The sequence below is a fragment of the Wyeomyia smithii genome, chromosome 1 (genome assembly GCF_029784165.1).
Source record: "Wyeomyia smithii strain HCP4-BCI-WySm-NY-G18 chromosome 1, ASM2978416v1, whole genome shotgun sequence".
Classification (NCBI taxonomy): Eukaryota; Metazoa; Arthropoda; class Insecta; order Diptera; family Culicidae; genus Wyeomyia; species Wyeomyia smithii.
In genome coordinates, this window is record NC_073694.1 from 57,862,333 (window position 1) to 57,873,511 (window position 11,179).

Here is an 11,179-nt window from a genome sequence, read left to right on the forward strand (position 1 = left end):
GACATATGCTTGCAGGAGAAATTAGCCACCGGAGTGTACCAACGGTTGTCACTGTCGTTCAAGCTGCAGCGGAACATCGGGTACTTCGTGTTCCAAACGTACCTACCCAGCATTCTGATAGTGATGCTCTCCTGGGTATCGTTCTGGATAAATCATGAAGCGACCTCAGCCAGAGTGGCGCTTGGCATCACAACGGTGCTGACGATGACCACCATCAGCACGGGGGTGCGCAGTTCGCTGCCCCGGATCAGCTACGTCAAGGCCATCGACATCTATCTGGTGATGTGCTTCGTGTTTGTGTTTGCTGCCCTGCTGGAGTACGCCGCCGTCAACTACACCTACTGGGGTGCAAGGGCCAAGAAGAAAAGTAAAAAGAACAAGGAAGCAGAGAAAAAACTTTCGCGTAATTGTTCACTGTCTAAAGTAAGCAATTACGAGTTTGTTAAAAACTTGTTTTTTACGATTCGTAGGTAAACATGACAACAGTGGATGTTCTTCAGAAGACATCATAGAACTGCAAGACGTTCGGATGAGTCCGATCGCTTCGCTGCGGAATAGACATTACTCAAATACCACCTCGACGACGGGTGGCGATGCCGTAGATTTGGCCAAGTTCCCTCCTAGCTTTCGAATTGCGCGACCTTACGGTTCCTCGCGGTCTAGTGGGTTACGCTATCGGGGTAATCGAGGTAAGAAAAACCCAGCATCATTACAAAAATTGAAACATATTCCAAACAAACAACTTTCCCACTGACCAGGTCACAATCGTCCCAAAATGCTGCACGCAATCAGACGCGGAGCCTCGGTCATCAAGGCGTCCATTCCGAAGATCAAGGACGTGAACGTGATCGATAAGTACTCCCGGGTTATCTTTCCGGTGAGCTTCGCAGCGTTCAACGCCGGCTACTGGATTTTCTACGTTCTGGAGTGACCTTCTGTGAACTAACCGGACACGTAAGGTAACGCCAGTAGCAACTTCAATGGTAGCAGCGGTGAGAACTAGAGCCACCTCCGTCAGTGTGTAGCAAGAGCGTGTGAGCGTGCGTTGTGTGCGACCTCCATCACCTGGGAATCACCCCTAGGATAGTTCGAAACAGTGTAGGGTCCATCGTAGGAGCAACCTCCACGCATGTTGAGTTCTCGCGAGCCTCCAGCAGCAGCATAGGTAGTTATTTGGCATCCGGTTAGTTCAAAATCCGAACACGAAACAGTCGAGCATGTACACGTTAACAGATAAAACCGATAAACCATAAAACACTCACTAAGATTATTAGAATCGAACAAAATTTTAATGAAACATGGAGAAAACGAATAATTGTGACATGAGCGTGGCCGCGCAACCAGCATCCGTCAATATTAGTAGCAGTTTTATAAGCATTAGATTTACACGAAGAGCAAACAAATTATCAGTTGTAGTGTTGAAATTGAAACAGAATTTATATCGCCGAACGCGAGGCTCAAAGTCATAGCAGCTCATTTCTTATCCGTAAGAAGTAGATTGTTACCAAGAGGTTGGGGGAAGAAACGACAGCAGAAAACAGATAATTTCGAGTGGCGTTAGGAACCACAAAAGCAGAACGATTTTGTTCCGTTTTGGTGTTGACGAGTTTACTGTAGAGCAACTAGTAATGGAAACAATTTTGATCTAAAATGGAACCCAGATTGGGCAAATCTTCGCCAACAGGTTTAGAGAGATTTATGTATTCCCGTCCCAATATTTTTTTGTTTGATTTAAAAGTGTGAGGTCCAGTGATAATCACTAATTCGTTAACTAGCAACGCTAATTTTAGCCCTCACGCTGTTTAACGTATCACGCAAAATTTTTACTTGTTACCTTGAAGGCCAAACTAAAAATGTTCATTTTTGTAACAAATTTGCTACCCTAAAAGCAATTGAGTAACAACTCTTACTCTCTTACTGTTGAAAATACACACTAACCACTCTATGGAAATCAAACGGATTCGAAGTTTCGTATATAATAAATTATTTCTTTTTTATATTCGTTTCACCCTAAACTTCATCGTGTCAACCGCAAAAGAGACTTATTAGGAGCTGTTTGATAGTAAAAAACTCATGTCAATCAAAAAACCCATATTCGCTTTTTAATGATTTGGCAATCGTCTCTAGAAAATTGTAATGCCTTTTCATTTATAAGCGGTAATCTTGTAGTTCGGTAGACTATTGAGAGTTAAAAAATAAAAAAGAGAGTGTTTGAGATAATAACCATGTCGAAAAATGAAATTTTACATAGTTTGTTCTTGGTATAAGTGGCACTATAAAGCTACAGAGATGAAAATTGACTATTTTTATCAGTCTTTAACAACATCAAAACTAGCAGCACTGTACCGGTTTGACAGATCGGCAGTTCAGCTGATTAAATGTGTTTTTGTTAGAAAATGAGCAGTGAGAGTGTTGTGAGCTAAACCAACTGTAAAAATCTGAGCCAAACGAACAAGAAATGTAACACCACGTTGACGGGTATTGTAACTTGTACAAGAAAGAACGTGATTTTTTGTATACGATTCGTTTTCAACGCTGAATAATGTATCAGGAAAGATGCAAAATTGCATTATTTCAGTGCTTCTTAGCCGGGGGTTCATCTGACTTTTTACGGTTATCAAAGTAATGATCAAATTCGATGAAGGTGCATAAAACTAAACGTTAACATAACCACCTCCCCTCACAAATTCGAAAATTAGTTTTTCTGGGTAAAGCTTCACTTGGATGCAGTTGAAGTTTCGTCTGTGCTGACAGAACCAGCTTCTAAGGAAGGCGATGCTCTCACGAAATGCAATGAAACCGACAGAAAAGCTAAGTAAATTCTCATTGTCTCATAGAATTCATAGGATGAGTGAAATACTTATTCGGCAGAAGCAAACAACAGCTGCAATGTGAAAGGCTCTAGAAGAAACCTTTGTGAACAATTCGTTACAAACCAAACGTTGCCAAGAAAGTAGTTACGCAGTAGAAAGTAATCTCCATGCGAGCTAATTCCATTTGATGATCTTGTACAGCAATTCAAGATCGCAGGAACGAGAATAAAAGAAGGTGGATTGGTAGCTTAATTATTCTTGCATCACGTGACATCGATGATCAAGAGACGCAGTACGATCAAACGGCGGCTGTTGGCTGAGGAGAGGATTACTTCAGTGGTGTGGTGTTCGTCGGAGGTGAAAAAAGTAGCAAAAAAAGTTAACCAGCAAGTGCCATCACTGTGGCAAAAACTGGCATTCGAAGAAACCAGAATGCAATGCTATAGCGGCAGTAGATAAGAAGGCAGTCGTGTTCATGGTGAATGGTGGCCAGAAAATGTTTGTAACTAAGAAAATCCAGTTTTGCCTAGACTCAGGATGCAGTGATCATCTCGCGAAGGATGAAAGCCTTCTGTGGTCCATGCGGAAGCTGGAAGATCCTTCCATCATCGATGGGGCCAAGAATGCCGTGACACTGGTCGGAAAATATGCTGAAGAAGTCAAAGGTATGTCTAACAAAAGAGTTGAATTTATCATCCAGAACGTAGTACTGCTGCCATATCTTTGGGAAAACTTGCTCTCGGTCAAAAAGCTTTCACAAGATGGTATTTACTGCTCTGATGGTCAGGACCATGCGGAGTTCAAGATGGACGGTGAACTGATCGGTGTGGCGTAATTTGTACTTGCTGACTTTGGATGTCGTTTCTTTGAGCAAGCCAATAGCGTAGCTGTGATAAGTAAGTCGTATGGGTCATGCAGGTCAACAAGCACTGAACAACCTTGCGAAACACGATATGACCATCTTTTATATTCCAGAGAGGGGCAGGTAACGAAAAGTCGGGATGCCTGCCACCTTGAGTCGCCATTGAAGAATCCTAAGATGAAGTTTCTGACGAAGAATTGCATGAAGGAACATCGTAAGGAACAAACCCTGAAGGGCTACCTCCGCAACAATCAAATGGAGATTACCTGGAATCAACGCAAGACGAAGCGAAAGAGAGTGCAGACTCCCGCTGGTGGCCTGCATTCGAATACCAACGTCGACATAGTTGTCGATGGTTGTGGGGTGTCGTGCCCATTCACAACCAACTCGACTGGTCTAGATTCAATCCCAACCGACACCGAGAGTTATTCTGCAAAAATTCTCTGGGATCACGGCTTCCATCGCATGTGCAAGTAAACCGTTGGCATTACGACCCGTTGATTAACGGACCGGCGTCAGGGTCCTGGGTGGAGTCACCTCCCCGGACGTTAGTAATTGATACAACGGCAGAACTAGATCGACGGAAAATAAGCGATAAATAAAAATATTGTATCACCCAAAGGCAAACTCTAGAGCAGAGACGACAGGGATCACTGACTGTCGGTTGTCCGTGATAAACTGGAATCTATGTAGCGGATGGTGTAGCTTCCAGCGAAGAGAAGCCCTTGCAGTCTGCATGAGGGAATATGTGAAAGGGTCCCTCTAGAAACCTGGTTTCGGTTATCACGAAATCTCTGCACCAGAAGACAAGCAGACGTCAATACGAACCACTTTAGCAGTCACGAAGAGGACTAGTCATACACCAGAAGTATGTGCAGATGGGTTTTTCTGCATGGTGTACTCCAAGTGACGATTTTCCTGCTGGACACCGCGGGCAAGGTGCTTGAGAGGATCATCCTCAACAGACTGGTGAGGTACACGGAGGGTGTACACGGTCTGGCAAGTTACCAGTTCGGCTTCCGGAAGGGCACGTCCACGCTGGATGCAATCTATTCCGTCATCAAGACGGCGGAGGTAGCAATCCAACGCAAGAAAAGGGGAATACGCTACTGCGCAATCGTCACGCTCGACGTGAATAATGCGTTCAATAGTGCCTGTTGGGACTCCATAGCGCTCGCGCTCAGGAGCATCCATATACCGGTGTCGCTGTACAAGATTCTGGAAAATTATTTCCAGAATCGAGTACTTGTTTACGACACGGAGGAGGGTCAGATCACAGTGGACCCTGATGCAGTTTGCCAGTCACAGAAGTCCTTGCATGGTCTCAAGTAGGCCCCGAAATATAAAACTCTTCCACATAGTTGTGAAATTGGGTTAGATTCCCGATCAGGTCGAGGATCTTTTCGAGCTGGAAATTTTCTCGACTCAGAACTGGGGCACGGTGTATCGTTGTACTTGTCCTACAACATGCGCAATGTGCCAAAAACAATATCGATAACGAATTCTCTCAGCTAATCTAGTTGATCGAGACCGCTATTAGCTCTCCAAGCTAGCGTGCGATATTGTTTGTTAACAACCTGACCTCTCCCCCCCCCTTCAAACTTTCAATTTTGAGCAAACATCACAGTTACGTAACTGTCTCAATTCCCCCTTCCCCTTATGTAACAATAAGTAATGCAGACTCAACCCCCCTTCACCACCTTCATGCTTACGCTCACGCTTACAGAATCATAATAGTCGAGACCAAAGGCGTATTGGAGCCTCAGCGATCACCAGCGATGCTGGAGTGTATCATCGAGGAACACTTTCCATGCCATGATCCGAGTCCCAGCCCTCCGGCGTTCCAACATTCTCAGACACAGACCGCCATGCCGAATATCGAACTTGTGAGCTACAGTAGTCGTGCCGAGGCTGAAGAGGAGGCGAAGGGTTACGAATGAGGAACTCATCGTGGTCGACAACTCGTTAAATGTGAGCAACGCCCCGAGACTGGATAAAATCTTAAACCACAAGACGGCCATAAAATTGGCCTCGAGGTGTTCCAGGTAGCCATTCAAAAGTATCTGGATGACTGACTCTGACTAACTGGTCCTATTGCCGAAAGCTTGGAAGCCGCCAGGGAATCCATTGGTATATAGACCCATCTGTCTGCTGAACACTGCCGGCAAGGTGCTTGAGAGGATTATCCTGAACACAGAGGATAATGTGAAGAACACAGAGGGTGTAGACGGTTTGACAAGTAACCAGTTCGGTTTTCGGAAAGCTAGGTCTGCGCTGGATGCTATTCTTACCATCATCAAGAAGGCGCAGGTGGTAGTTTAGTGCAAGAGAAGGGACATTCGCTGTTGTGCAATCTCCACGATTGACGCGTAGAATGTGTTCAATGCGCTAGCTGGGACTCCAAAGCGTTCGCATTTAGAGGCATTTATGTACCAGTGTCGTTGTACAAAATTTTTTTAAAACAGTTCCGGAATACTTAACAAAAACTTTACAATACGGAGGAGAGTCAGAGGTGTGTCCCAATCACCGGAAATTCTATCCTGGACCCGGTGTTGCGAAATGCCATACGACATAACGCTGGAGGTCAACGGCGACACGATCGGAGAGGTCGAATTTCGGGCCGCGCACTGCACACGCAAGGTTTGGGACTGGACGCAGTCCAGGAAATTAGGGTTAGCGCATCATAAGTCCTCTGTCTTACGGTTGGGAATAACCGTAAATTAAAGCAACAAGCGGTAGTCAGTATCGGAGACTGCCCTATCACCTCGAAGCGATCTTTGAAACTCTTGGGGGTTATAGTTAACGCCAAGAATTGTCCAATTTCGCGAAACGTAGATGGACGCACCGACTTACTCCGGAGGTATCCGGAAGGATCGGGAGGGGCCATAAAGATGTGACAAAAATCCTGTAAGGCCATGATTGCTGCAGGCAATATTTGCACAGGTTCGGTCAAGCTGGGTCCCCATGTGTCTCGAAAGCGTGGATATGGAGGAGACCACTAAGCACGTCTTCCTCGCATGCCCTTGCTTTTTGTGTGCGAGGAGCCACATGATGGTAGTGAGCGGGCCAGATACTACTCCGGACACTTAGCACGGAAGATTTGCGAATACCTGGATATTTGGAGTGTGGTTTGTACACCCTCCTCCCAGGTAGCCCTGGAGCTACAACGTGTGTGGCGGGTCAATCACCAAAACGCGAGTGGTAGCTAACTGTGAGTTACCAGAGAGTGTATGAAGTACAAAAAACACTTCCCTACGTTATACTCTGAAAAACTCTGAAAATGATTCTGGAGCGCCCTCTTTGTTTTGGTATACTCGAGTTACATAGACTTACTGGTAACGAAACATAAGAAGCTATGCCAAATGAAATTATTATTAATTACCGTAGGTAAGTTAATGTAAGCAAACAAGCAAAAAGACGGTAGAAAAAGATTTGCTTTTTTCCGCACATTTTGTTTTGTATGCGTTAAGTAAAACAGCCAAATCCTTATCAAATTTTCAATGCTGATGGGGGAATCCTGATTACGAACGAAATTGTTTCCAATGCAGTCCATATGGTTGAAGTAATTGAACAGTCAATCACAAAATCGAGCAAAAAATGTAAAGTATTAATTGTGATCAAAAATGAGACAACACAAATATATGAATATACATTACCTACTACTAGAGTGTACATTACTAGCTATAATATATCGTTACGATACTCTCACTAATGTGGACATGACGGCGTCGTCGGTCCAGTGATGATGGCTGCTGATTTTAGGCTGACTCCGACTGTGACTGTCAATAAGTTTCATGTACAATTCAGATACACCAGAGAAAAACAAATTCAAGCTCTATCCAACTTAGTAGGGGCCATAATGTAGCGAGTGCCTCCTGCCAACGGTAGGCCAGCGTTATGGTTCATTCAATTGCTGGATACATTATTATATATAATTCATTGTTGAAGAGTATCAGATTATAATCCACGAATTCCACATAAACGAACATTTCCCTAGATTTTCTAGATTTGAACATTTCCCTGTTAAAGTTTAATTACGTTAACACTCTGATGGTTAGAGTATTCCAACATTTGTTTTGTACAATGGAAGAGAATCTAATAGGAAATTAACAACCAACAAAAAAACTTCATCACAGTAGAATTGGCGTTAGGTGTTAAATTCCACGGTTTTACTGTCTCATTGTTAATCAACATTCAATTGCTGCCCAATCGCAGACAAAACCCCATTATATTAATGAGGCGAAAAGTTTTATGTTATGTTCAAAAAATGTAGTCAGTCGTGTGTTCGCTCAGTCCATGAAACACGTCACATCTATACGGAATTGCATTTAGCCGAAGAAAGAAAAAAAAAACACTTTAAAATGCGAACTTTAAAATGGAACCAATTCTCATCACAAACAAACTACAGTTAAAGTGAAGAATAAACGAGACACAACAAATAATTATCTACTAATACCAGCGGAAAATAAGCAAGTGTTCAACGGAGCAAAAAATTCGAAGATATTATGGAACATACCTACCTAAATAGCCAAATGAACGTTGTAGTAGTCCTTTAAAAAAATAGCAATTAAACGCACCAAATTCGAAGAGAATCGATCATGCAAACATGAACTAATTCGGTTTAGTTCGGTTCAGCTACGGGCAAGTTTTCAGGATGAGTTGAGGTTGATGATGATACGCAAAATCGCTAGTGTTGCTTCCGAAAACCTAACTTACGAACCGCTGTGAACGAAACAAAACCATGTCAACTAAACACTAAATGCGATAGGAAGAATTAAAGCAAACAGATACAAAATAAAAACAAGGTATATAAAAAATGAGAAGTATAGTTTTAATCGTATTGTGAATTACAATAAAATGAAATGATTGGATTTTATGAAATTGGGCAATTGGAGTTCTGGTTGTCGAAAGAAATCTTCTGTTATCGTTAAGTACAGCTGTGCTAGACAAACTTTTTATTGTGATCAATCATTACTACACTGAAAATATTTTTTCGTTATTTTCTGCACGCACATTTCGTAAACATGAAATTCGTAGATTGTATAGCACTTTTGCTGGATGTATAGAACATTCGTACTGCAAGTTATCGAATAGAATTGCAACTTTACGCATAATTTGTACAATTCACGAATGTACTTCCATACGAACGTGGATAACAACGAATAAAAAAAACGGGAGCACGAGTATTTACTTGAACGAAATTTTTGTGTTCTGTTATTTTTGATTTCGTATAATGTACATGTTATTGCGTAAGCTTACAAATTTTTCGTACTATTTACATTATGCAGCGTTTGTTTGTACGATTGATGGCGTATTGTACGATTGATTGCGTTACGAATAGAGATCTGCAACCATTTTGACAGTTCTGACGGAAGTATGTACCTTCATATTTAATACTCATTAAAGAAATACCCATTAAAGAAATACACTGCAAATATTTTTTCGTTATTCCACTCACGCGCATTTCATGAACATGGATTTCGTAGACTGTACAGCACTTTTGTTGATTTTATAGAACATTCGTATTGCAAGTTATAGAATAGAATTGCAACTTACGCATAATTTTTCCAATTCACGAATGTACTTTCGTATGAACGTGGATAACAACAAGTAATTACTTGAAGGTGTTCTGTTATTTTTGATTTCGTATAAACAGAGCTGGTAGCCACATGGTTACAGAGTCCGGTTTGATAAGCAGATGGTCGTGAGTTCCACTCCTTCACACTTGGTCCGAATCCGTTGCTTTCCCACGATGAGGTAGAGAACATTTAGAAGTTTCTGAAACAACATCACTTTCGCATCGATAGACCCGCCGCAATACATATACCTTCGCTCAGGTTTCGTATTGAAATAAAGTTCGTGAACATTTGTACGTCTCTGGGGTTAAGTTGGAAGGCGCGCGTCGTCGCTCTCTCGCAATCGATAGAACTAGAATCGCGTTGAGGACCTTTTATGCAATACAACTAAAAAACTCAGTTTCGTTCCACCAGTCCTCAAAAAGTACGTAGATGATCTGATACTAGCTCTCCCACAACACGAAACCCAAAACACTTTCTGCAAGTTCAATGAGTTTCATCCTAACCTACAATTCACGATGGAAGAAGAATCCAATGGAAGCCTGCCGTACCTGGACACGAAAATCATTCACTCCGCCAATCAAACACTCAGCACAGAATGGTATTCGAAACCAATAGCATCTGGACGTCTGCTCAATTACCATTCGTTTCACCCACTCGCAATGAAGATAAACGTCGCAACTAACTTCATTCATCGTGTCACCAGTCTGACCACCAACAGCAGCATAACACAACAAAAACACATCATCTTTCAACATCTCCGCCGCAACAGCTATCCATCCGCTCTGATAAACCGCCTCACTAATAGCATCAAACAACCGATAACTGCACCTGCAACACCAACCACCAACAGCACACCGGGAGACAACGTCGTTCCTGAAATTACCTACCGCACTATGGTCAACATTCCGACACTCAGCTCCATTCTAATTAGCATCCTGAAAAAAGACTATCCCCTAGTTAAGATAGCATTAAAAACCATCAAAACAACGAGAAATCTGTTAGGACCACTGACAGATCCAATAGAACCACTACAACACAGCAATGTTATCTATTCGATTCCCTGCAACGATTGTGCCAAATCATATATAGGGATGACAAAAAATCAATTGAAGACAAGAATCAGTGGACACAAATCCAATATCAACAAATTGCTTGCATCCCCATACCAGCCCAGCGAACAACGAACAGCTCTCACACAACACATGATCGATCATGAACACAGATTCAACCTCAGCAAAACCGAAATAATAGACCGCAGTTACAAAGCTTCTGATCTACCAATACTTGAAATGTGTCATATCCAGAACACACCAAACACAGTTAACTTCAGAACAGATGTAGATAACCTCAACACCACTTACGCAGGCATTCTTCTCACATACCAAAACACCACCTCTCGCAGATCACAGATCACTCTCAATAATAACAGACCAACAAATAGCCCAGATTATAGCACCACAGATACTCAATCACATCAACCATAAAGCATCTCATTCCCCATTTTGAAAACCCGATACAGTTTTAGTTTTCCGCCAAGTCAAACAATTTTTTTCCCGATATTTATTAGACATTAGACAAGTTAAGACAAATTATACATTGACAAATAATTAACGCGAAACCTTCAAGAATCAATGTTGAATGTTTAAAAAACGAAAAACGGCAGACTAGTGTGTAAGTTTGAAGCTTTGTGTTGTTAGTTAGTACCTACATGTAATTATGATATTTTTATCCGTAATATCCTTAGATAAAGGCCTAAACCAAAGGTCGAAACGTCAAGTTGAACAAAATTTAGTCGTTTTGATTCTTCAAGACCGAGAAAGCCATCCCACCTCTGTAACGATTATTCCGGTCGATCTCCGCTACTATATATTTTCAGTGTATATCATATTTTTCCCTCGCACTCTAAATCAATTCACTGAGATAAA

At 42.1% G+C, this 11,179-nt stretch overlaps 2 protein-coding genes across 3 annotated transcripts in view; both read left to right on the top strand.

The window, feature by feature from the left end:
- Positions 1-8,556, top strand: part of LOC129717099 (gamma-aminobutyric acid receptor subunit beta-like) — an 84,098-nt gene extending 75,542 nt beyond the window's left edge. For both annotated transcript variants that reach the window (XM_055666951.1, XM_055666946.1), the window contains exons 7-9: positions 16-403; positions 471-689; positions 759-8,556. In XM_055666951.1, coding sequence (XP_055522926.1) covers positions 16-403; positions 471-689; positions 759-931 — 780 coding nt within the window. In that variant the 3' untranslated portion in view covers positions 932-8,556. The remainder of the gene's footprint in view (positions 1-15; positions 404-470; positions 690-758) is intronic.
- A 1,213-nt stretch (positions 8,557-9,769) lies between these two features.
- On the top strand, positions 9,770-10,738 carry LOC129716769 (uncharacterized). Its single transcript, XM_055666607.1, has one exon. The coding sequence runs from the start codon at positions 9,770-9,772 to the stop codon at positions 10,736-10,738; it is 969 nt and encodes a 322-aa protein (XP_055522582.1).
- Positions 10,739-11,179: the final 441 nt, after the last annotated feature.